Below are 26,531 nucleotides of genomic sequence, written 5' to 3'. Positions count from 1 at the left end.
TAGGTCCAATACTCAGGTCTGGTCTATGCTAGAAAATTAGATCAAGCCAATTACATCACTCAGTGGTATAAAAAATCCACACCCCTGTGCGACGTAGTTAAGCCGATCTAAATCCTCACCTAGACAGCGCTAAATTGATGAAAGAATTCGTCCACTAACCAAGCTAGTGCTTCTTGTGGAGGTGGATTACTTACACTGACAAGAGAGCCCCTCCTGTCAGCGTCGATAGCATCTACACTGAAGCACTGCAGGGTTTTTCGTGTAGACAAGCCATGAGTTAGAGAGAAGATTGCCACCTACTGAATTGGCTTAATCCCATCCTGCAGAATCCTAGGTTTTCCTTGGAGGTTTCCAATTCAAGTTTGAGCCAGGCCCAACTCTGTTTAGCTAGTAAAATATGCCAAAATGCCATAGTGCTTTGACTTCAGATGCAGTGCATGTGGAGTTGGGAAATAATAAAGGCTTTCTCGGTGTCTAGAAATGAAAACCTTCTAGATGGGGCCAGAATTGATCAGCTGCAACCATGTCCCAGCTGTCTTTTAATGCAAAAGACAGCATATTCAAGAGAGGCCTTCACATTTTAATGAATGAAGCTGTACTTTTTTCTGTCTTTTGCAGAATATATGAGACTTGATTCTAAGTTGAGCTTTACATCAGTTTGACAGCATTGACTTCAGTGGAGTTACTTCTGTTTTGTACCGTTGTAGCTGAGATCAGAATCTGTCCTGCCGCTTTAACATGCAAGTCTTGCAACCCAGCTTGTGGTGATGAATTCATTATCTAAACGGCCAAGGCAGACCGTGGTCACGCTGTGAATGTTTCCCGGCGCTGCTCTGGGTGTTCGCCTGCCTCTTTAAGAGGTTTGCTTGTCTCCATGCGAGACATGCCTGATCCTGAAACGGAATGATTACATTCCTAGGTATGGCCTGGCTTTGAGTGCTGGATTTGCTGTCTACGAAATGCTATAAATAACCCTGAGAGCATGGTTCAGCCGTGGCAGCTGAGAGTGTATATAGAACGGTGGCTGGAAAAATTCCAGGAAAACGCCTCCTCCTAATTTCAGATCCGCTTTCTCAAAATAACTTTGTGTTTCCTCATCTTTGCTTGGTTTTTTTTTTTCCTTTTAAAAACAACCCACACACAAAACCCAAGCTCACTAACCCCTCATATATTAGAAGCTTTGGGAGTCAAAGGATGCTGGACTGGGATCCCTGCAGGAAACTCATGTTGCCTGTAAATTGCTCTAATGGATCCCCTGCCGCCCCACCCCTGCCAAATTGCAGCAAATGGAAAAATCTGGTTTTTGTTCCCAGAGAGTCCCATCAAAAACCTGTGCCATGAATATTTCTAGAGTCGTGTGAAGGTTTTCATGGCCCTCACGGAGTTTCTTACATATGATGTCACCATTATTTTTCAGGAGCAGTTTCAGGGGCATAATCCAGATATCGGCCGGGGGCCCCCATCCCGCAGAGAATCAGCGAGAAACAAAAGAGTTAAATTGGGGCTCGCCAGCCCAGCGTTCAGCAGGGGGGCAGTAGGGATGTAGGAGGTATGAGGCACCCGGGCTCCTGGAGCTTGGACAAGAGCAGCCATGGTTGCACTCTGGGAGGATGTACTGGCCAGTGGGAGTGATGTTGGGGGCGGGAGTGATGTTGGGGGCGGGAATTACCATCCTTCCCCCTTGGGAGATGCTAGTGGTGCTGTTGACAGCCGGCCAGAGCATGGACTGTGGATGCAGCAGCACCTTATAAGGGTCTCCGGAGGATTTTTTTTGTGCTCTGTCCTTGCTCCTGCTCCCCCTTAGGGCTAACAGCAGTGTAGTGCAGAGAGAGGGAGAGGGAGATCCAGGAGGAAGGCGGAGCAGGGAGGTTAGCGGCAGCGTCTCAGTGAAGGCCCGTCTTCCGGGAGCGTCGCTAGACAGTTCAGTGACTCTGGATCCCAGACACTCCGTGTTAGCCCGCCGCAGGTTATTTGCCGTGGGTCTGGCAGCAGGATGGTCAGGCCTCTGCAGCGGCCCAAGATGTGAGCCGTGGAGTTGAACACTGCGGGGAGATGCAAAGCGAGCCGTGAAGCCTGGTGGAAAGCGAGGCGGCTCCGTGGGCCGCAGCGTGCCTCAGGCTGGCAGGCACTCGTGCCTTTGGTGAGGCAGTTCCCAGCAGCCAGAGGTGAAAAGGAAACTGCTCTCTACGCCGGGTGTAACTCAGCGGGTTTTTAGCGCTCTGTTGTCTGCAATGCCCTGTTAGAGCCATGACGGGGGCATGTCTGTCCCACCCTGAATGCCTGCTTGGGAAATACCCAGGCCCATCCCTTGGTGACTGACACGGCAGGATCCGGTCTCTTTCTGGGAAGCAGCTGGGGATAAATTCTGTGCAACCATCGTGCTGGTTCTGCTGCATGACCGAGGGCAGGTCATGTTCACCATACATTGCAGAGCCATGCCCTGCAGGGGACATCTGGGCACTGGGTACAAGGGGGTGGACCGGGGCAGGCCTGGTAGATCTGCAGCTACTCAGCTCTGTTGACAATTGGACTCTGCGCACGGCTTGATTGTCCTGTCACATGGACCAGAATCGGAATGTCGTAACCAAAGGAATCCAGAGGGATCCCCTAATGTGGTTGACCGCACAGCCCAGTGGGTAGGGCACTACCTGGCAGTCAGGAGAGCTGGGTTCTGTTTCCAACTCTCCCACTGGCCTGCTAGATAGCCTTGGGCAACTCACTTACCTGCTCTGTGCCTTTGTTTATCCTCCCACCCTGTGTCTACCTAGACTGTAAACACTTTGGGGCAGGGACTCGTCCTCCCTGTGTTCATGTCGAGTGCCTGTGAGCCCTGGTTTCAGATTGGCCTTCCCGCTGCTACTGTAAAACCCATAAATAATTCATTCACCCCTGCGTCCGGAGACACCTAAATCCCCATGTGAAGAGGTAATGGTTTGCCTTTTAGATTAAGGGCTAGTTTACACTTGAAAATGTACAGCAAGAGTGCTTGTGTAGCTGTGTTATGTCGATGGGAGACAGCTCTCCCGCCGACGTAATAAAACCACCTAAATGAGCAGTGGTGACTGTGTCGTTGGGACAGCATCCACTGTAGCATTTATGCCAGCAAAATGCATGTCTCTTGGCGGTTGGATTTTTTCACGCCCCTGAGTGACATAAGTTTTGCCGGCATAGGTGCGAGTGTAGACAAGGCCTATCTCTAATTGCACCTGTCGATGTGTACTTTCCTAGAAGTGTCCCAGAGGAGGATACTCCACAGCCCTAGCAAGAGGTTGAACTCTGCTCTCACTTGCATTGGTATTAAATCCAGAGTCACTCCACTCAAGTAAAGTGACTGTGGTTCACAAGGGGGCAGAATTCTGCCCCAAGGTGTTAGCTCCAGTGCTGCAAATGACTCGGGCTATCTACACACTGACGGCGGCAAATTTGCTGTCATCAGATCGATCTTTCTGGAACAGTTGAGCGGTCAGCGAAGACCTGCTCAATTGACCCGGAAGTCGATGCACTAAAACCACCCCTCCAGTGGCGTAGCGCTGCATCGTCAGGAATGCCTTTCCCGTCAGCACAGCGCAGTGAAGACGCCACGCACAACGGAAGTTAAGAAGTCGACGGGAGTTATGCAAACTACTCTGCGTAGCCTGCGTAACTCCAGTCAACTGCTGCCGAATTTCCAGGTGAGTGCAGACCTGGCCTCAGTCCAGACTCTGAACCACTGATGGTATGTCAGGAAGCTGCACCGAGGCTGGAAAAGGGGCCGTTAACTGCTTGCTGTGGAGCAGTGGAGGGAATATAAAACCAGCAAGGATTTTCATGCATGACACTAAAAGTAATGGCTGGATTTGCTTGTTCATGTCTTGGTGGCAGAACCGTGGACTGTTTCTTTTGCTTAAGTAACGGATACTCTGAATGTGGAGAGCGTGGTGACTCGGGTTACTGACCAAGTGTGAGGATGAATCCACTGGTTAATTTCTGGAAGTATGTTCTCCTGATGCTGTTTGTCCTTCTGCAAAAGTCTTCTGTTAGGATTGTGGGGAAACTTTGGATAGCTAATATACGCCATTAACATTTCTGTTACCCAGCTCTTGCCTCTGTCTGTGTGGCCTTTTAAACAGCTTGTTACAGTTGTGTTGTGAGCTGAGTCAGCAGTTACATTGTGTGTCAAGTGTTAATCAGGCAGCTTTCATGGGAGAGGCATTGCTTTACGTATGTACAGTGCGATGACGGGCTCAGAATACTTTCCCTTCCACTGGGATGTTCTGGAGATGTGCATGTTAGTCAGTTAATGCAAGAGGAATGATGTCGCTCTTCTCTGTTCCCAACCACCCTTCTCCCGACAGTGTTTTGTCTCCGTTAGTCTCATTAAGTTGTCTAAACATGACAAGGGTGGCAGCCAAATACATTTAGCTTTACTTTGAGTTAGTCTCTTCATACACGCAGGCCTTCAGCAACATCAGCTCATATACACGGCGTCTGATTGTGCCAGGACATCTTGCTTTTGTGCACCAGTATCCATGATAACGGCCCTTCATTGTGAAAGACTGCCTCCAATTTTGTGGGCACGATTTTGTGCTCTCGGTTAATTCTGCCTGCGGTTAATTGGTCTGACGTTTTGTACCAAGTGTGCGCCAGAGTAAATGTTGGGGAGCTAATAAGTGGCTGCTTAATGAGGGATCAGTGCACGCTCGTGCACAGCTAGCAAAAAAGCTCACTTTGCGTCGCGTGCTGTTTGGGATTTTCAAAACGTTCAGAGTTGGCCCAACTCTGCTCCCATTGACCGTCTCAACCATGGTTTTTAAGTGTTCGCATGTTTTTAATATTGCTGCATCAGTGTTCTCCAAGCCCAGTGTTTTATAGATCTCAGAGACCTGAACATTCTAGGTTCATTGGCGTTAAACTTCTGAATGTTTATTGACAAGTCCAAGGATAGGCTTAACTCATACAAATTAATGAAGATGAATGCACATCCATGGAAACGCATGTATAACTTAGCACGCAGAACTAACCTACCTTTGTCTGGTGGGTGCCTAAATCTGAGTGTGAGTTCACCAATGGCATTGATGGACTTCAGTTGGCTTTTGTTTGACTAATTCATATTAGTTACAGAACCAAGGCTTGTTTAATTTCCATTTCTCCCCCTTTTTTAAAAAAGGAAAGACGACTGGGAAATTAAATGCAATAACTTTGATAATGCCATACTTAACGTTGTGTTGGTTGGGGTGAACTGGTTTTATGATTGAATCTTTGCATGTAAGCATTGCATGATCTTTTTTAATTATGTCATCACATAGACTTTCTCAGACGTTAATATAATAGTTTAGTTTTTGGAACTGTAGGTACATGTACATCTAAAATCCGGGTAGATGTAAAATCATGTAATTAGTCTGTTCTAAAACCTACGTGTAAGGGGCAGAGTTAAGGTGGTGTGTTCCACCATAGTTTGAATGTTTACTGTGCGGCCTTAACATTGTAGTGATGTATTTTTGCACGAGATTTTCTGCTTCAGCAATGGTGAAGCATGGCTGGGGGAATTTAACTTTATAATGAGATGCTGTGTTTAATTTTACAACCCCATTCTGTGGAGTTGTGATGGCATTGTATGAACCATGCTGGCTGCGGAATGGCGTGTTTTCCCTTCTTAATGAATCTAGCAGGAAATCTACAACTAGCAGGAAATCTGCAGTACAAGGCATTGTTTCCTAAAGGAAAGGATCTTGCATGGAAAAGTCACTTTTTGGCAGATGTCCCTTTTTATGAGTAGGGATAAACTTATCCCTTATCACACAGGCCATATGTTACATCCCATTTGATATAGTGCTTTGCAAATGGGAGCATTTGTGTTCATGGAGACGTTCCCTAGCTGGGGTCCATAGATCACTCACTGATGGTCACATGGTGCTGACTACTCCTTGTTTCCAGGTGTGCAATGGCAACTAAAGAAGCTAAAAATACCATATTAATGCATAAAGCTGCTTTCCCATGTAAGCAGTGGCCTGTGGTCGCCACAGGAGTGTGGTGAGGTTACCTAGGGGAAGAGTCTGTGCAGTTGCAAGTGGGAGGGCAAGTTGGATGATCTCTTTATTCAGCTGTGCATGCTGCGGAAGGAGTTTGTGAACCGCTGTGTTAGCAGGGATCCTAAAGCCTGGTCAGCGATCAAAGCTCTCACTCGTAGAGCAGGGGAGCGTCCACCTAGTGCCCCATTTTCGTTACCTTGGGAGCAGAGAGGCTGATCAGGTTAAAGCAGAAGACACCTGTTGACGGCAGCTTCTCTCTAAGTGTTTTCTGCATCCAGAGGGGTTGGCTGGTGTTGGTTTATTATCTACCAGAGTGACCCGTTAGTGAGCTGTTCCTGTAGTTACTGGGTACAGCTTGTACTTTTGGAGCCTAAAGGTTAGTTTTCAAATCCTCCACTTCCTCCGAGTGCATGATTGGGCATGGCTACCTCAAATAGCAGACCCGACAAGAGGCGTTTCAAGAAGCTTAGTGCACAAGAGTAAAAACAAGTGCAATGTGTAAATAAGCAGTTCTCTTTTTTTTTTTTTTTTTTTTTTTTTTTTTTGACCAAACATCTTATTGAAGTCTGGGTCCCATAAAGGCAAATATTTGCCTTGTCTTTTCATCTAATTCATACATCCCAAGGCTGGACGGGACCATTGTGATCATCTAGTCTGACCTCTGTGCTGGAGAGGCAGAGCCTTTGCATTCTCAAATACATGTCGAAGGATATGTTCTGGCAACTTTGCAGATATCCAAGGACCAGCAGAATCCTCAGCATCAAGGCGCTTTCACGGAGATTTTGATAGGTGAAACGCAAGACAGTTAAGCTACATCTCTTCACTGCTAGTTTGTTGTTTGCAGCTCATTGAATTGCACCGCTGGTAGCTGAAGTGATCTGGGGCTGACTGGAACACAAGCCTGTCTTGGTGAGAACAGAAACCAAGTGGAGCTAATACAACAACTGACCACTGGATGGCTTCCACGTCTGTGTAACACAATCGGCAGGATAAACCTAGCTCTGAGTGCTGGAATGATATATTTTGCAAATCTGTGGTGGGACAGATGGTTTGTGGTCACTTATAAAGTGCTATCACTGCCCACCCCCCACCGCTAATGCCCCCCCTCCCCAAAGGGAATGGTCATGACTCAAATGACCCAAACAGAAGAGACTTGGAAAAACGGGGGAAATCAAATGGGCATCTCTGGGATTTAGCTGCCCAGACATGGCCTTGCCCCTGCCTGACCCACGCTGGATCCACTGGTTCGCAGCCAATCACAGCCTCGCTGATCTCAGTGGTCTTGGTGAGGCATAGGATGAACCGTGGGCCTGCACCTACCATGGCCCTAGACTTAAAAGGTTTGGTGTCATGGTAAGGGGACCTCGAAGTGTGTCCAATGGCTCTCTGTTGTGTGTAGATCATAGGAACCCCTGATTCCCAGGCATCTCTGCACCAGTCAGCAGGCAGACAGCTGTGGGCTGCACATCTACTGGGGGATACCCGAGAAGGAGTAAATTGCAAAAATCTAACCTGGCATGATCCACCTTTGAGCGGAAAGTCTGTCTTTACTGCCTGGGCATTGAGAGAATTCGCCCTGCTGTGGGGCCCCATCCTGACGTTATCCGTCACCCTCTTAGTTTTGAGTGCGGCGATTCCTCCTGCCTATTATAGATGGACTTTGATACTAGGTCAAATAAGCAAGAAAAAGATGACGCGAAGAACCAGTGAAAGGAGAATGACAAGAAACCTTGTTGGAAACACAGAGAGAATGTCTGGCGAGTGTTGCCCTGCGCGAAAAGACGGTCCTTTCCAGAGACTGATGCCATCGTCCCCCCACTGAATCCGCCAACTTGCTTCACTCCACAGCTGGATGCAGCACATCTGGGGATGATCTCCCACCTCTTTTAGGTTCTCTCTCTGGCCCCATGGAGATTTGCCAGCACGAAGAACAGACCTGCTGCACCAGCTCTGTTCACAGCGGCCACTCCATAGGCAAGGGACAATTGGGAGGTGCGGGGGAGACGAGACCCCCAGGCAAGACACCCTTAAAACCTCTGCATGTTTTCTTCTCTGGGTGGGAGTCCCTCTTCCTACCCCATCTCAACTGGCTGCTTAGTTTACTAGCAGCGTGATTCCACTCTGGGCTTTCAGTTAGGGCTAGTCCCACCTGTTGTTTTATGTGTCGTACTGTAGTTGCACTGGGGCCGTGGGCCAGGCTGCAGCTTGCCAAGAGAGCTTTCGCCGACGAGCCTTTGAGTATCACGGTGATATTGGGATCAGGGCCACTGGCCATTTGCAGAGAGGCTGGCAATCCTGGGGCTGACTCTGATCTCATTTCACACTGGTGTAGCACCCTGGAATTCAGTGAGTTGCTCCTGACTCATGCTGGGCTGAATGAGGTCAGAATCCGGCCTCTGTTGTGTCTGGAAATTAGAGGCGAGGAAGAGGTTGCTGTAAAATTCAGGGAGCCAGTTCTCACCGCCCCACCCAGCCAGCTGTCTGCTTTGCTGTGCATTGTCTTGGGCTTTGGCTTGGTGGAGCTTCTCCCTGCCTCGGCTGTGCTGGGGGAATGGGTGTGCCCGGAGTATGTTTTACCTGTGTCTCTCAGGAGGCCTCTGCTGTGGGGCTATCACCTGGCTGCCCTTTTATGTTCCAGTCTGGCCTGGGTGGGTGGAAGAGCTCTCCTGCCCATAAACCCCTTGGGTGGATAGTAGCGTGACAGCTTCGCATTGGCAGCCAGGTCACTGGGCCAGGAGACTCTGTGTCTTCAGAACGTGGGCTTCACCTTGAATGGGGCCTGGCCAGTGTCTGTGCAGTGGGGATGCCAGGAGAGAACAGACCGCTACAGCTTCACGGCTACAAGGGAGGCAGTGTTGCCTAGTGGATAGAGCACTGGACTGGGGCTGGAGACACCTGGGTTCTACTCGTGGCTCTGCTGCTGGCTGAACCCAAACAAATGATTTCAGCCTCAGTTTCCCCATCTGTGAAATGGGGATAATGGTACTGCCCTCCGTTGTAAAGCGCTCTGAGAGCGACTGATGAATAATAGTGCTGTATGAGAGCTGCACAGTGGCAGTAGTATTACTCTGCCTGGGTGAGGAAGGCTCACTTGGTGCATGATTCAGTTATATCGGAGTGAAGTCAGCTGAGTCACTTCCAAATCACAACAGTGGTGAGAGGAGAATCCGCCCCTTGGCACCCGCACAAGCTGCAGCCTGTGGAATGGTTTGAAACAGCCTGGTTTGCTGGTCAGGTGAGTGCCCTGGCGCTGGTTAGCGGAAGCCTGCAATTGGACAGCAGACGCCAGCTCGTTTTTGATCCAGGGACCAAACCTGCAAAAGTGCTCACCTGCAAATCAGCTCTTCTGTGTGGGGTGCAAAGCCCTGGTTTGCATGTGCCTGGGAGGGTATTTGGACACCTGTGATCTGCATTTGCACTTCTGAGGATCTGCCCTGGGATGTTGTAGGGAACAGACCGTTATAAATCTGGGGCAACATAATAAAGGTGTCGCGTTTGCTGGGTGAGAGTCGAGGTGAGCTGTCAGCACGGCATGTGGGGGATAAGCGAGGGATCTCCCATCACCAAACAGGGTAAGTGCAACCAGCTGTGCCCCTGTGAGAGGGGACGTGTGCTTTTTTTCAGAGAGGGGCCTATATTGACCCCTTAGCTCTGAATACCCCAAATGGTGAAATCCCGATCCAAATTTTGCAAGTAGCCCCTCTCTTTTTATGATGCGCTGAGTGGGAAACCCTGCCCTCAAGCTCTCAGTCCTTGGAGCCTTGGACGACCGGCCCCCAGTCTTGTGGCTGTAGCCCATGCCTATTGCTTATTGAGTTAAAGTGGTGAACATGCTTCAGGAAGGATTTTTTTCCACTCCACTGTGTTTTAAAACCCTGTGGATGCTTGCGCTCTGACCGCCCTCTCCTGCTAAACTCTCCTAGGCAGCAGTGGAATTTTAACTCCCACATCTAACCCCCCACATGCTTCAAATTCTATGGTTTATTTAATAAATGGCTTTAAAAACCCATCTCCCCGGCCCCTTACCCTGCCAGGTGTTTTGCTGTATTTGATCAGCACTGTGTAATGTCAGCAGCGTAAAGCGATCCAGATTTATCGGGCTGTTGGTAACAAGAATTGAAAAGCCCGGCTTTGCTAGGAAGAGTGTTTTTTACTGAAAATGTCATCTTTTATTTAGAGTCCCGCTGCAGCAGACCCCTGCATCTTTTCAGGCCTGTTTAATTAGTAACCACTGAGCACATTGTGACATGTGTTCCTGTTTTTCTAATAAGTGCTAGGTAATCTGGCTGGGGCGGGGGCTGTCTTGTGCTGGGGAGAGGAGCGGGAAGATAGCGAGGGAAGGAGCCAAGGGCAGCACAGATGTAAAGATCACATGTTCATGAGAGGATGAATTCTAGAAAGGGCATCTCTCGCTGTCTCTCTCTCTCTCTTTCTCTGCTCTCCCTCCCGCCCCCTCTTGCTGTGATAGTGCTGAGGTAATTGTACAGAATCTAACGGCTTGAAAAGTGAAAGAGAATTCAGTTGTCGGGGAGAGACGCCGAGGGGCTCCTAAATGATTAAATGCTGGGGCTGAGGGGACTGTTAATGCAGTGTGTGGAGTAGGTTCTGGCATCTGGATTGTTTTCTGCGGCTCCTCCAAGGACTTTGAAGTACCTGTGTGTGCATTAAACTTACAGTAACTTAGCCAATGGTGCCCTTTGCCTGCAATGTTGCGGTGCGGATCTGGGAGCTGTGCTGCTTTTAACCTTTTCTTTCTCCTGGCACCCAGGGGCGGGGGGTGGTAGTGGTTGGGTTTAGCAGCATTTAAAAAAAAAAAAAAAAAGTAGAAGTGCAAGTAGAAAAATGAAGCATGGGACTGAAATTCTGTTCGGCAAGAGAAATAACTTGTCTTCCTCACCCCTCTTCTTTGCAGAAAAAAGCAGAAGCTGCCCACAGGATATTGGAAGGACTGGGTCCCCAAGTGGAACTGGTAAGTCTAGTCTCACAGTATGGGGATTTGGAGAGGTCTTGGGAGGCAAGTGCACCATCCTGTGTGTATGTGTAAACCATAAGAAGGAAGTGTTCCGCTGGCCAGACCGTCTAACTGGCTGTACACCAAAGCAGGAAGCAGAGCGGATAGGATGAATATTAAAAGACACACACACACACACACGCACATACTCGCGCAAAAAAAAAAATGTAGCTAAGTTCTGAGAGCCTCTTAGCCTGCTTTCCCTGCGTCTACCACGGACTACAGCAAAGGAGAACGGCGGGAGGGACTTACCCGCAACTTGATCGCTGCCTGGCACTGCAACTGTGAATCCAGGACGCTGATGTTTTTATCCACCACAGTGCTGGTTCTGTGCATTCACCTCCTCCATGGTGGGTGAACATCAGGATGCTGTGTGTGAACGATCCCATGATGGTTTCTCCCCCCTTCCGCCCCCCCCAGCACTTTTATAATAGGACAGCCTGGTGGGGGGTGACAGGAGAGGTCTCGGAAGAGCATGTTCCAGGACTGGACGTTGTTCTAGATCGGAATGTCCCGTCCTCAGTAATTATGTGACGTTGTTTGAGTCCTATTTCAGTCTCGCTCAGCTGCCTATTGTGCTTCTGGGAGCAGTAAAAACTCAGCAATAATTATTACCCCTCCCCTCTGCCCAACAAACCCTGCTCTGTCTCCAACGAATCTAGGATCTCTGAGCTGTGGGTGAAAACAGCTCATTGGAGCAAAGGGAGCAGTTGGGTGGGGCGAGAATGGAGGGCCCAGTCCTGTGTCATGCTGAGCACCCTTACCACCCACTGACGGCAAGCTTAGACGGACAGGTACCTCTAGGTAAAGCATATGGCGGACTGGAAAGTACTTCTCCTGTCAGATCAGTAGCTCCTGGGAAGACAGCTCTCGGGAGGGGGCGGGGGGCTGTCCTTGCCAGTTTTAATTCAGAAGTGTTTGGGGAGCATGGCATTGATTGCACGTGTGCATAAGGGAAGTTAATGATCCCCCCGGTTCACTTCTCACTTAGGGAGACCGTGCTGCTGTTCAACGTCGTGCCCATAATTGTGTTTCCTTGCAGTCCCCAAGGAGTTAAACCTCAGAGTCTCTCTCTGCCCCTCAGGTCGGCTGTGTCCGGGCGTGGTGCTGGTCCTTTCAATGTGTTGTGTGTAAATTAAATAAATAACGGACGCAGTGTGGTGCTTACTGAGGCTAAACCTGTCTTTGTGTGGTGGCGTAATGCAGAGCATGGCCGCTGGCTGTTCTAGTCCCACTTCTGGGTGGTGCATGGGAACACCTACTGTATGCACATTCTGCAAAACGGTGCTTGTTCTTTTCCCGTCTCCCACCCCCTGCTATGTTGTGATTAGCACAACAGGGCCCCAGCACATCAAGGGCCCTCGAGGAGCTACCGGGACACAAGAAGCGATGTTAATACGCAGATATTCTTCTGCATCAGAAAGGAAGTTACTCCAAGAAGGAGGACGGAGCTTTCCATGCGTGCCGCACTTGGTATTCTTGCTCTTAGAAGGTCTGGTGATACAAGAACATACAGCTGTCCTAGGCGAACCTCAAGACCACAGTTCTGCGTCCCTGAGAGCCAACTGTGTGTGAAGGGTCTGCAGAGTTTTCCTGTGTTCACTCAAAACACAGATGCGTGAATTGCTACCTGCGTGGCTATAGACATGGATGACTCACTAACATTTATTCAAGAGCGCGCTCGTTACTACATTCAAACAGAGGTGTTGACAGATGAACATTTGTTTGACAGGGAGGGCGCTTGCCATGTACTGATTACTCAAAGCAAGAGGTCACTGAGGAAACTGGTTAGTCAAAACGGAGAGAGGCAGGAGGTCATAGACACATTAGCAAATCATCGATTGCGATCTGGGGCTGACGGTAACATCCTGCTAGCATTAAGGTGTTAAAGAATGACAGGGTTGAACCTAGAGCTCCATCTCCTCAAGGTAGCAATTCTTTTTAACTGGGCAGATCGAAACTTGTTTTATTTCTCTCGTTTCCAATCCTGGTGGCCTTACAGTTGGGCAGAAAGACTGGCAGTTCGAACTTTGTGGTGCATTGGAAACAACTTGGGGCTTTCTTTCTACTTCATTTTCAAAAGGGTATCGCTATATCCCAGTCCCCCATAACAGATTTAACTGTGTGCTCGCTTTTCCCAGAGGACATTCTCCAGAAGGAATTAGGCTGTGCTCATCTTACCTTGGGGAAAATGCTGATTTGGATCTGTCACATGTGCTTGTCTGTCCAATTAGGTATTTATAAAACATCTCTTTCTGTGGACTGTGTATGGCCATTATGAAAGACAGCGTTTGCTCAACCACTGCATGATTAATACCGAAGCATTTCATTGTTGGCAGTCACTGATGAGATGTTTGTGTTTCTTGTGGCTGGGTTAGGGGTGTCTTTTTGTTTGTTTCATCATGGGGCAGAGTTAGGATCATGTGGATATTGTGCAAATGAAAGTTTCTAGCCTCTGAACATATAATGATGCGTGATGTGTTGAACTTGATGTTGGGGTTTTAGGGTTCCAGATTTCTTAATGTCTGAGTTTCTTTTAAAGTGGTGTGTGTAGTGGCATGTCATTAACACGTAGCAACCTAAACTGTTAGCTAACAACATTTTGTGTGTATGCAGTGTTGGTCTTAGGGCATCAGAGAGACAAGATGGGGAAGTAGAGAGACAGTATCTAATAACTTCTAATAAAGTTTTTCACGTGGCAGTATAAGAAAAACCAGTAGACGTTGGGGACATTAATCAAACTGAGGTACTTGCAAGGTTGTGTGTGTGCACAAAAATATCTCATAACCCAGAAACAGCAGAACCAGACATTTCTCCGTGTCCCTCCCCCAGAAGCAGGTGTTTGCATGACTCGTCAAACCCCAGGCCGTTCAATCCCAGTTTACCCACTCACACTGAAGAGAGACATTTTTATGTATCATTTCTCACCCTTCATTCCAGTCCCGCAGTCCCCTTGCGCTGTGAAGTCACCCCGGCATCCCTGCAAAGAGCGCCTCTCCGGTGCGATTGTTGATCAGGCGGAATGGGCTGACGTGATGCGACACAGTCGCAGCTTGGGCCTCCCTCTTCCCAGCACGTGCATTGATTCTAAGGACGGACTTGCCTTCCCTAAGTTACCTGGCCTTAGTAGGACAGATGCCTGTTCCCCTGCAGCTTCCCAAACTTGAATTAGTCAGCAGGCTCTTTGTCCGCACTACAACTGGCAGATTTGGGCGGGTTAGTGTTAGAAATGTGCACTGGGGAAGGGAAGCTGCTGTTAATCTGGCTCCTGACCAGGTCATACCTGTCTTATCTTCTATGCCCTTGCATTGCCCTGGGCTCGAAGCTGGGTGTTGACACTGCACCCTTGTAGCACTTACGTTGCCTGGGATACAGTTGTAGTCCATGGCACTTCTGCATTGTGACACAGACCCAAGCACTGCCACCAGCTTCCATGAATTTCATTCGATTAGGTAGCTGTTCTCTTCTGCGTTCTTTGCATGTGTTTGCCTCTGACAGCGTCGCGGCTGCTTGCGACGTTTGTTACCATGGAAAACTGGGAAGTGGACATGACGTCTTCCACAGCTTGGTGCAATCAGCATGTTGGTGCGGAGGTGCTACGGTGCTGGGACGTTGGAAGAGCGTATAGAGACCGATCCTCTGGCTAGCTCCTGCTCGCCGATCTAGAGGGATTATTACCGTACAATTTTACAGACTCTTTTGTGCCCTTGCCCTCCTGGGGGTATGATAATACGGGAGTCGTATTGACTCTGCCATGTCATTACAGAGCACAGTGGGGAGAAGGTCGACCTCTCAAAGAAGGCATAGGAACATAAGGATGGCCATATTGGGTCAGACCAATGGTCCATCTCTTCCACTCGTCTGTCTCTAACCGTGGCCAGTGCCGGTTGCTTCTGGCAGTTGGCAGTTTAGGGACACTCAGAGCATGTGGTCATGTCCCTGATCATCTGAGCTAATAGCCATCAATGGACCTATCCTCCATCAATTTACCTAATTCTCTTTTGGACCTAGTTATACCTTCGGCCTTCACAGCATCCCATGGCAATGAGTTCCACAGGCCGACGGTGCACTGTGTGAGGAAGTACTTCCTTTTCTTTGTTTAACCTGCTGCCTATTAATTTCATCAGGTGGTCCCTGGTTCTTGTGTTATGTGAAGGGGTAAATAACCCTTCCCCATTCACTTTCTCCACACTATTCATGATTTTATAGACTTCTGTCGTATCCCCCCTTCAGTGGTCTCTTCTAAGATGAACAGTCCCAATCTTTTTAATCTCTTCTTGTATGGAGAGGTTCCATACCCCTAGTCATTTTTGTTGCCTTTCTCAGCACCTTTTCCAATTCTGGTGTATCTTTTTTGAGAAGGGGTGACCAGAACTGCACCCAGTATTCCAGGTGGGAGCATACCGGGGATTTATATAATGGTATTATGATAGTTTCTGTTTTATTCATCTGTCCCTTTCCTAATGGTCCCTAACATCCTGCTAACAACTGCTACTGCACACTGAGTGGATGTTTTCAGAGAACTATCCACAATGACCCAAAAATCTTTCTCGAGTGGTAACAGCTAATGTAGACCCAGTCATTGTACATGGATAGTTGGGATTATGTTTTCCACTGTGCATTACTTTGCACTTACTAGCATTGAATTTCATCTGCCATTTTGTTGCCCTGTCACCCAGTCTATTGGGATCTCTTTGTAACTCTTCGCAGTCTGCTTTGAACTTAACCATCTTGAGCAATTTTGTATAGCCTGCAAACCTGGCCAGCTCACTGTTCACCCTGTTTTCCAGACCATTTATGCATGTGTTGAACAGTACAGGTCCCAGTACAGCTCTTTGGATACCCCACAGTTTACCCCTCTCCATTGTGAAAACTGATCATTTATTGCTACCTTTTATTTCCTATCTTTTAACCAGCTACTGATCCGTAAGAGACCCTTTCCTCTTATCCCACGACTGCTTACTTTGATTAAGAGGGTCCTTGTAAAAGGCTTTCTGAAAGTCCAAGTACACTATATTGACCAGATCACCCCTGGCCATATGCTTGTTGACTCCCTCAAAGAATTCTAATACATTGAGGAGGCATGATTTCCATTACAAAATCTGTGTTGACTCTTCCTCAACATATTGTGTTTATCTAAGTGTCTGATAAGTTTGTTCTTTACTATAGTTTGAACCAATTTGACTGATACTGAAGTTAGGCTTACCAGTTTGTAATGGCCAAGGTCACCTCTGGAGCTTTTTAAAAAATACCTTAGCTATCCTCCAGTCATCTGGTACAGAGGCTGATTTAAATGATAGGTTACATACCACAGTTCTGCAATTTCACATTTGAATTCCTTCAGAAATCTGGGTGAATACCATCTGGTAGTGGTGACTTCTTATGGCTTAGTTTATCAGTTTATTCCAAAATCTCTTCTAATGACACCTCAATCTGGGACCGTTCCTCATATTTGTTACCTGAAAAGAGAGGCTTGGGTGTGGGACTCTTCTCCATATCTTCTGCAATGAGGACCAATGCAAAAAATTTATTTAGCTTCTCCGCAATGGCCTTGTCTTCCTTGAGTGCTCCTTTAGCACCTTAATCTTCCAGAGGCCCTATTCCTGCTTCTGATGTACTTACAATTTTTTTTTTGCTGTTAGTTTTTGTGTTTTTTCTAGTTGTTCTTCAGATTCTCTCTTGGCCTGCCTTATTATACATTTACACTTGGCTTGCCAGAGTTTTATGTTCCTTTTTATTTTCCTCACTAGGATTTGACTTCCAGTTTTTACAGGATGCTCTTTTGCCTCTAAACTGCCTCTTTCACTCTGCGGTTTAGCCATAATGGCATTTTTTTGGTCCTCTTATTAGTTTATTATGATTATGTGAGGTATGCATTTGGTAGAAGGGCTGCATCTTTGAGAAACAAGCTTCCAGGATAGGCAGTATAGAATGCTACTATAGACTGAAAAAGTCCATTCGGTGGGTGTAGCAGAGTCTTGGGTTGCTGAAAAATTGTTGAGAGAGGCACGCTGAGCCAGTAGAACAGCCATTAGCCCAAACCTTTCAAGGGCTGTGGGATGGGGAATCTGATCAAGTCAGGCCAAGCCGGTCCTTTATCTCTTTGTCATTGCTCTTTTCATTAGTTTAGTGTGAGACAAAATTATGGTCAACCTACCGTTCATTACCATGGAGAGTGAACATGGCTGGTCTGTATTTAACCATGTTCAGGATATAGACTTTGACCAGAAGCCATCCATCACACATTCTGACTGTTTGACCACGCTTTGCCACAGATGTTAAATCGCTCACAGATGGTTCAGTGAAACTTTATGGATAAATTGCCTGCGCAGTTGGCTGGTGTTTCAGTGGTTAGACGGAGATTGTGTTCATCAGTTGCTGTTTGTGGCTGGGCCATGGCTGGCTTTATTAACACAGTGAGGAGTGTACTCATGGGCCCTTTTCTTTAGAATTTGGCCAGTGCCTAGACATGGTGATTTGGTTTTGATCCTGAATTCATGGTTGTCTCTTGGTGCTCAAGCTGTGCTGGGGTGCCATTCCCCAGTAATCTCTCTTGCATCTTGTGACTTTCCGTTTCCCCTGCACGTTCTCTCCGCTGCCTGCTCTGGTACCAGCTAATTTACACATGGTGTAAAACTGATTTTATTGGGGGGAAAAACCTGGTGCCAGCGTTGTTTCTTCTTCCCAGTGGCTGAGATTCTCTCCCCCCCCCCCCCCCCCCCCCCCCCATGAAGAAAGAAGTATCCTGTTTAGTGCATTGTACGCTGTGGTGTCCAAAGCACTGAACAGTCGTTTTTAACCAGACCAGTGCAGAACAGAGAGGGCACAGCCCTCCAAGTGGGGCAGGAAAGCAGGCAACAAAAGAAGATAGAAGAAAAAGACACTTGATATGGAGAAGAAGATAATTCTGGGTCAGCTCTTCAGCTGTTATATGGCACCACACCGATTTATATCAGCCTGTTGTGTCAGGCTTGTCTAGCCGTCTGCAAATGCCACCACCCTCCGCTGCTCTGTTATGGTCTCCCAGTGTGCTTTTTGCTTCCTCTCCTGGCTTCTTTATCTCTCCGGGGCTTTGTCTTTATAATTCCAAATGAATACAAGGACGCTTTTCCTCGTAGTCACCTATTCCCAACCAGCAAAGGCTCCATGTCTCAGTGATGATCCTTTCCAGTGGGTGTGGGCTAGGTGGGATTCCCCCAGCAACCAGAGGCAGGGTGAAGGGAGTAGGGCCAGGGTGGTGTGCGTGTGAGAGTGCTCGGAGCTGTTCCCACCACCCTTGGCTAATCGGGGCTGCCAGGTGGGATAGGAAAAGACTTGGGTGCAGGAGCTGGATGTCCTTGTCCTGCATCTCATCGTCAGCTGCTCTTGCCTTTAAAAAAAAGGACATTTGAAGTCTGTTCTGATTGGTGCTGAAGACCGCAGCTCCTATGAAAGTCAGATTTAACCCTGAAATGGGGAGGAGTTTGTAATCACATCCCTTATTTGTGGAGATTCAGCCAAGTCCTAAAAGTAGAGCATTCCACGTGAGTGGTCCGTGCAGCTGAGATGACGCTGGGGCACAGGGTGCTGACAACCGGCAGCTGCTGGTGATCTGGGCAGAGGTGAAAGGATTTTCTTTCCGTTGTCGGTCCCATCAGGAGTTTGACCTGAGCTGATACATGGGAAGGAACCGTGGGAAGAGGCCAGCTTGATCGCCTGGTTGAAGGTGGAGTTATGCATCAGCCATAAATCCCAGCTCTGAGCTCTCCAAAACTTTGGGGAAGTTGGAAACCAGATCTGGACTGGATGGCTTGTGCCTAGCTCTGGTCGCAGCCAGCAAGTGATTGCTGGGGCGTGCTGTGCCCAAAACCTTTTGTGATGAATGTATTCTGTGCCGCCTCCCGTGGCTTTCATCATCTCAGAAAGATTTACCCCTCTTACTGCTCTAGGAAAGGCCGACATGCACTCACTCACTACTGCCCTTAACCTTGGTCATGCCTGGGGCATGGCTCTGAATAGCCGGGGCGCCACTTTGGTGAGTTATCATTTCCCGGGGGGACAGGTGGCAATGCCTGACATGGCCATTGATCACAAAGGCCCAGGGTTTAGTGACTGGCTACATTTCACCCACCGAGAGCTCCTTCCATCCCAGGGTCTCCAAGCACTTTGTACTTGCTAGTGGATTTACGGGTCAGGTCACCCCAATTTGCAGCACACAGACTGTTCCCCAGCCTCCCCCGTGTCATATGTTCCAAGGTGCGCTGCATTTTCGGTAAGTGAATAACAGTCAGCCACCCGTTCCTGTACGGCGCTGCACGGTGTTTATATGGATTACAGAGCAAATTGCTTGTTCTTAGCCAGCTCAGCTGAGTGCCGCCTGCCTCCCACGGGCTGATCTTGGATGCACAGTGACTCAAGCAGCCTTTCCATGTGTTTGTGAAGCAGCAGCACCTGCAGTATTAAAGGAGAGGAACAGAAGGGGGAAAGAGGGAAGGGGGGGCAGTGAGAGACGCCACTGAGCTCGGAGCGTTAGAGCAGAATGGGCTGCGCAGGCATCTCTCTCCAGGAGCGGAAAGCTCACGCTGCTGCAGTAGTGTTTCTGACAGGTTTACGTTTCTAAATGTCAGACTGTACATTTATGTCTTCATTTTTCTTATTTATTTCAGCCATTATACAACCAGCCTTCAGACACCAGGCAGTACCATGAAAACATTAAAATGTAAGTATGTGGAAATCAAGTTGATTTGAAATGTCAGGTTAGACGTTAGGCTGGAGCAGAAGAGATGCTAGCTCTGCTCCCAGAGCTCAGTTCCCATTAAGTCTGAAAAGCAATAGTGCGTACCCCTTTAGTGATGTTGGGTTGCTGTACATCAGTCAGGAACAGCAGAGTTAGCGGGATGGTAGAAGTACGGTTTGGTTTGCGTGGTGAGGAGGTGGGATGGGGGGAAAACTCAGCTATCTTCACAGGGAGGGGGTGCTTTAAATAGTTGGTTAAGCAAGATGGCTTGGTGCGTTTTATATACAGGAACGTGTCTTTTAAAAAAGGATAAATTGGGACCAAAGCGGGAGAGCCCAGGTGGTGACAGTGGCTGCTCGGAACCCATTTGGCCATCTGGGAAAGCTGCTCTGCTGTTCCGAAATGTGTGCTAGGAGGAAACGGATAATCTGCAAGCAAATATTTGGAAATCTGCTCCGCTGCTTAGCCATTGCAAAGGGGGAGAGCTCATGTGTAATGCTAGTCCCTAAGAATAGCCACTGTTCACCCTGCTTCCCTCAGCTTTGTAGTACGACCCGGGACTGGGATGAGCTTCAGATCAAATTTACAACTCCCATCCTCTTGAGTTGGCGGCAGGGTTGCATCCTCAGATGGGCACTCCTCGGTGTGGCTGAAATTCCGCAGAACAAGGGAGGGGAAGGGGAGATGAATCTGTACTGAGCACCATGTCAAAGTAAATTCCTATGTAGCTTTCCAAGAGCTTGTGCTCCTTAGTCACTGCTCTAGCCTTCCTGTACTGCTGAGGCTGACTGTGTGGCTTCTTATTTGAGTTCCGTTGTCTGATCGACAGCCTCGAGTTCAGGTATTTCAGAATGACATGTAAGGCGTGGCTTTGTTTGACACATACGAGGATATGAAACTAGGTGTCAGCTCTTTTGGATGTGTTTCTGCGAAGGATGGACTGAACTGAAAAGTTGGACGATACTTCGAAGTGCCTCTTGAAGTCAATGAGGCAGTAATTGAATGTTTAATAACGATTGGTTATTACAAAGATACTTACCAAGTCCTGATAGTCATGTAGTTAATTACATATCTTTTAAACCTCAATACATGATTCGATAATCAATTGATATTTGATAGATTGAATATAACAGATACACTTCTAGGTTTATTATACATTGAAATTAAAAAGGTTCACATGTGGTCTAACCATTCTTGTCTAAGCTGATGCTATACAGGTGATTACTTTCAAACCTCCTTGTTACGCCTACATGAGACACACCTCTTCTGGTACCAAGCATACCAGCCACTTGCAAATATTCTGTGGCTTTCAGTGGAATGTTAATAGACACCAGGCAAGTTGAAGTGAGGGAGTTAACATGCAGCACCTCTCTTTTATTACAGGATTTAGTTAAATGTATTAAGAGCTGATCTGATTTGTCGGCCTTTAACTGGTGTTCATCTCTATGGTATCCATAAAAGGGAAGGATTGTCCTGTGGTTAGAATGCTAGTCTGGGACTCAGGAGACCCAGGTTCAAATCCCTTTTCCATCGCAGACTTCCTGTGTGTCTTTAGGCAACTCACTTAAGGTAAAATTTTCAAAAACACCTAAGTGATTTAGGAGCCGAGGTGCTATTGAATTTTAGCCTTTCTGTGCCTCAGCTCTGCATATATAACGTGGGGATGATAGCACTGCCCTGCCTCACGGGTGTTGTGAGGATAAATACATTAAAGACCAGGAGGTGCTCAGACTCTATGGCAATAGGGGTCATATAAGTGCCTTAGACAGAGAGTATCAGAATGCCTCACAAGCAATAAGAAATGAAGCACCCCAAGGGGTAGGGAAATATTATCTCCATTTCACAGGTGGGGAAATTGAGGCACAGAACTTGGATGCCTGAGGTCACTTCAGAAATCAGTGGCAACTCAGGAACAGAACTCATATTTTCTTAACCAAAGGACTGTTCTTCCTCTCCTTAATTTCAAGTATTACTCTGAATTTCTTAATTCAATTTAGCTTCTTCTCCAGTGGCTGAGAAGTCTCGGTTGCCTTCAGCAGCCATGGATTATCTTTAAATCTCAGATTTTGTGTGACATAGTTAATTTTTCAAGTTTGTGTTTGCTTGCCCTCACCTCCTGTCTAAATATCCTCACTTCTGACTTTTGCAGCCGAGGAGTTCATTTCTAGAATGATGCATCCATGCATACGTTGTCAGTTGCAGCCCATTCCTATAGAACAAGAGCGTTCCTACTGATTAAGTGGGATCGGAAAACATGTGGCTTTGATAATGTATTTAGCTCTGTTGATGATCACTCAAACTTGGCAAGCACTGCCAGAACGCTTCTTTAAGTACTGACTTGGTTTTTAGGTGAATATGCTATGGCTCGTTCTGTTGGTTCACGTTAAGCAAATGTTCTGGCCATTGAGTTTAGTGAACATGGGGGTAGATACTGATACTCAGATTGGAAGTTCTTTTCAAACTTTCGTTCGGGGAACATGAAGAGTGCCATGGGATATACCTAACTAAATACAGATGATGGCCTGCTGGAATTTTGAATAGTATGCCCACAGCACGCTGCATTCAATGGGGGCGGTATTAAATAAAAAGAGTAAAATGTAAGGGAAGTGTCGTGCTCATGGATGCTCCACGGGAAGGAAAAGAGGCTGTGTTTCTAAGACTAATTACACATCGGGAATTATTTACCTGGCTGTAATTTCTGTTCATAATTTTCAACTGGCGTTCAGGTGTTGGGAAGTACAAAGCAATGGGAGGAGAATAAGTTGCTAGGAACGTATCCTGCCTGGGAAGGGTGCTGTTATGTGGGGGTCTGTATTCCCTGAAAATATACTTAGGGCTATATAGCTTAGTGGGGATCCAGTCTGCAATGGGGTTGTTGCTTGTTTTGGAATGAAGTACTAAGCTGCTATCCAGCAATGAGCTCTGTGCAAGCAGATCCTTGTGCCCTCTGGCACAGGGGTCTGCCTGTTCAGAGCTCATCAATGGATCCAGAACTTCACATTGCTTTCTAGATATTATGTTGCATTAGATGCAGTGTTCTCTGTTGTTTTTTGTTTTGTTTTTGTTTTGCCCCCATTAAACACGATGATCTCAATCTTATGGAAAGCTGGCACAAACAGCATTTCTAAAGTGACACTGTCAAACTGATAGCTAGTCAGTTGTGAAAAGAATGGGTTAAAAGTAATTCCAGATATTACACCTGTCCCTGAGTCCCCCGGCATTTTCTGTGGTTTTACAATCCCATTTTCCTAGTATTTAAATGATTTTCTCTCCCCTCTTACTTTGTGAAAGACCTACACAGACAGGGGAAACTAACTAGCTGCCTGTACAGGGAAACCATGAAACTGATGATTAAATACAAAGTGTTGTCAGAAACACAGAGGTAAACACACACTGAACAGTGGAGAAAAGGGTGTTGTCTCATCTTTCGTTCCTAGTCATCTTAGAGGTTACTTACAGCCATAGTGGGTAATATATTTCCAGGTAGCAGTGTGCGGGTTTTACTGTTAATGTTTTTGGTGTACTTTAATGAGCATTTTTTACTTTAGGTTTGATTGTCCTGCCCCCTCCCCCCCCCCCCCCCCAGCTTATAGAGTTGCAATAATCAAAAGGAGACCTCAAGGCAGGCAGATAGGTTTGGAGTTTATGTTCATAGTGATTTGTTCTTCAAAAATCTGGAAAGTAAACCTTAACATTTTAAATTAAAAACGTCAATCCCTCCGTTCTGACCTATCTCAGAAACCACACAATTAGCCATTTGCCTCGGTTATCTATGCCAACGAACACACTCCTGGATCTAGGTCAGTGTAAGGCCCTCAAGCCATCTCTGTTCCAAATGCACTCTTCTTGACAGTGGTCCCATCTGAAAAGTCTTGTCTTCTAGAGTGTCACGGTTTTTGTATTTGCTTTGTTACCTGTCGTTAAATGTGCAGGGAAATTGGCAGGTCGCATTCTTCCCCCGTTTCTATGCCCAAGGCGGGAGTTAAGGGGCACAACGCTACTGGAAATGAGATCTAAAACCAAAGCCCCAAACCACCTGTGGTACTAATGATCCCATGACAATATCTGCAGGAGGAACAGGTGTTAAGCCGCAGAGTCTTGACCAATTTCATCTTGGATGTTCATGTCCTAGCTACAGTTTTCTTGCGGTTTCAGTTGGAGACCACCTTCTTCTTCCCCCCCGCCCCACTCACCTTCAAATTATTGTGTTTTGCTAATGAGTAACAGCTGCCACTTTCCAACCCAGAGGTGGCTGAATATGTGGGAGGTGATGTGATCCTCCCAGAAGATCTTCAGGATGAAGGACACAATAGAGTCGGAAGGTATCATTACAAATGTATGTCAGATTCCTTTAGGCTGAAGTACAACAGGTTATGTATTCCTGTGAATAACTTCACTTTAAGCAGAGATACACCATAACCAGCTGGCCTCTCACAGTGCCGGGAAATAATCTGGGATGGCCATTCTCCTGAGCTATCAACAGGACTTCACTGTAACCTACTTCTACACTGTGAAATACAAAATGACCCCATGTGTAACGTGTGTATTGCGAGTTTCATGCCTGGCCTCACAAGGACAGTCTAGCACATTTTTCTCTTAATATGCAGATGTTTTTTAATTTATACTTTTAATTTGCCCCGGGACAAGTTGTGTTGGCAGTTACGTTCCTCCTACTCCACGGAAACCAATGGGTTTGCAGAGGGGTAAAACAAAAAGCAGTATTCCTCTCTCCCCCTCCCACCGCCCCTTTGCGCGTCTCTAAAGCAATGTTCTATGAATGGCGACAGGGTGATTCACTTACGTTAATAAAGTGGACTCAATCGTTCTAGCGAGAATTTATACCCTCCTTAAAATGTTACCAGTGGCTTTTATTTTCCTGGAGTTTGGTGCTGTGTCTTTTCCTTTGTACAGTTAACACTAATTTCATGCCCCAATTCATTCCATTGTTTGCCATTTCAAAAGCTTTTAAGTCTTATTTAACTGCCTTGCGTTCTGTTCCCCTTCTGTTTGGGTCCATTTTGGTTCATCTATGTATGCAGACTTTGATTGGGAACAGTTAATTTTGCATGCTACATCTGCTGCGTGTAATCTAAGGCGCTGTCAAGCAGTTTATGCCTTAGACTTTTTACCTACCTTAGAATTGTTTACAATCTGCTGGGGGGAATGTCCTCCCAGATGCTAAATATCTGCTTTGTTAAAGGAAAATACTTGCCGCTCCGTCAACAGGAAAGGAGAAGTAAGAGAGCAATACAAATTAAAATTGCCCACATTTTAATGAGATCATGTGTAATGCTGCAGAGGCTTTTCCCACTGACTCTGTACCAAACAGGCACTAGCTATTATTTCATCATTGTAAAACAAACAACATGGACAGCTCAACTTTATGACACAGTGTTGACAGGCTTCTTCACAACTTCATGTTGGCCTGAAGATTATCTGAAGGCCTTTTAAAAGGTCCTGAATCGAGGCTTGGGGGAAAGAAACCCCAGAAATTAGAGCGACTCCATATAAAATCGGCTGCAGAACAATCGTCTCCTTCCTTGCTTCAGACATTGCTGGAACAAGGCAGCAAACACAATGGAAACCTAATTCTGCACAATCACATGCCATCTCCTCTCTTGTGATTCTTTTTATTTTAGCTGTGCTCCTGATTTCAAACGGTTGCCGCACAGGAGTTTGTTCCCTTTATAGCACTTCGCAGTATTCTCTGACTCCTGTATATGGCCACCCAACATCTTGCCAGATGAAAGGAAACACGACAAAGTCCGTCAGTCAATGGTGCATGGCAGGAGTGTGGGAGAAGAGCCGATGTGCGAGCGGCCGGCCTTCCCATGGGGGCTACAGGTCCGCTCGCCAGATGGAGGTTGGAGCATATCTGCTTCCTGGCTCCCCTACGGGCCTCAGCCTGGGCTCCCTAATGACTCCCCGCAATGACTGCACCAGCCTTAACCTGGCTTCTCCAGGCTGAGCGGTTGGGGGCAGGGCTGTCCCAGTTGTCAGTGGGAACGTTGAATTTCTTCAGACCCTGTTTGACCTGACTCCTAGCACCAAAGGATTTAATCTTCATTCTACTAAGTGTCTGGAAGAACTACAAGATGTCCACACCAGCAGAATCAATTCTCTGCTGTCTGCTGGGAGACAGTATTCTCCTGGGGAATCTTTATCTTTACTGCAGTAGACTCCCATCCGCTCAGCTGTGAAAAGCAGCCCTCCAGGGCTTTTCCCCTGAACTACCAAGTTTGTCATTGTTTGCATAAGGGCTTCCATAATTTGGAGCAAAATATCAGCCACCTCCCAGCCCCAAAAAGCCCAGGAAGCTGAAATTGGAAAGCCACACTAGAGCTGTGCCGGGCTGTATTTTCTGTTCAGAGTTTCATGCAAGCCTTTTTTTTCAGGCTCAGTTTACTTGACATTTCAGTCCTTTGGTTTGTATGGCTTTGGTGAAATCAGAGCTTGTTCAAAACTGGGCCAGTGTTCTCTTGAAACACTTGCAGATGTGTTGGAGATCTTGGACCGAGTTCAGAGTTTGCAATTGCACCTGAAATGGGGGCAAAACTGTTGCATGATTTGGGTTTCTCACACCTCTAGGTGCAACCCCAACAGAGTTGTGTATTGTGTTAACTGCGATGGGCTCGTTTTGCTAAGCATGGCTGATGGGTTTTATCAGAAATCATTGTTCCTGCATGGTTAAGAACTCAGTACAGGGCCTGGAGGCTCAAACTTTTAAAAGGGATGAATGATTTGGTGCTGTGTTTTTAGGTGCCCAGCTGGGGCCATAGCTGAGCAACGTCCTTTT

General features: G+C 47.2%; 1 protein-coding gene across 30 annotated transcripts in view; it reads left to right on the top strand.

Moving 5' to 3' along the window:
• NCOR2 (nuclear receptor corepressor 2) overlaps positions 1-26,531 on the top strand; it is a 373,900-nt gene that overhangs the window by 188,360 nt on the left and 159,009 nt on the right. For all 30 annotated transcript variants that reach the window (XR_010918232.1, XM_067539730.1, XM_067539728.1 and 27 more), the window contains 2 exons: positions 10,921-10,977; positions 19,665-19,717. Coding sequence is in view for 29 of the 30 variants with exons in the window: in XM_067539730.1 (XP_067395831.1) it covers positions 10,921-10,977; positions 19,665-19,717 (110 nt within the window). In the remaining variant the exon portion in view is untranslated. The remainder of the gene's footprint in view (positions 1-10,920; positions 10,978-19,664; positions 19,718-26,531) is intronic.

The sequence above is a fragment of the Emydura macquarii genome, unplaced genomic scaffold, assembly GCF_026122565.2.
Source record: "Emydura macquarii macquarii isolate MOO-44397 ecotype Brisbane River unplaced genomic scaffold, CSIRO-AGI_Emac_v2 contig_554, whole genome shotgun sequence".
NCBI lineage: Eukaryota > Metazoa > Chordata > Testudines > Chelidae > Emydura > Emydura macquarii.
This window is presented reverse-complemented; position numbering and strand designations above follow the sequence as displayed.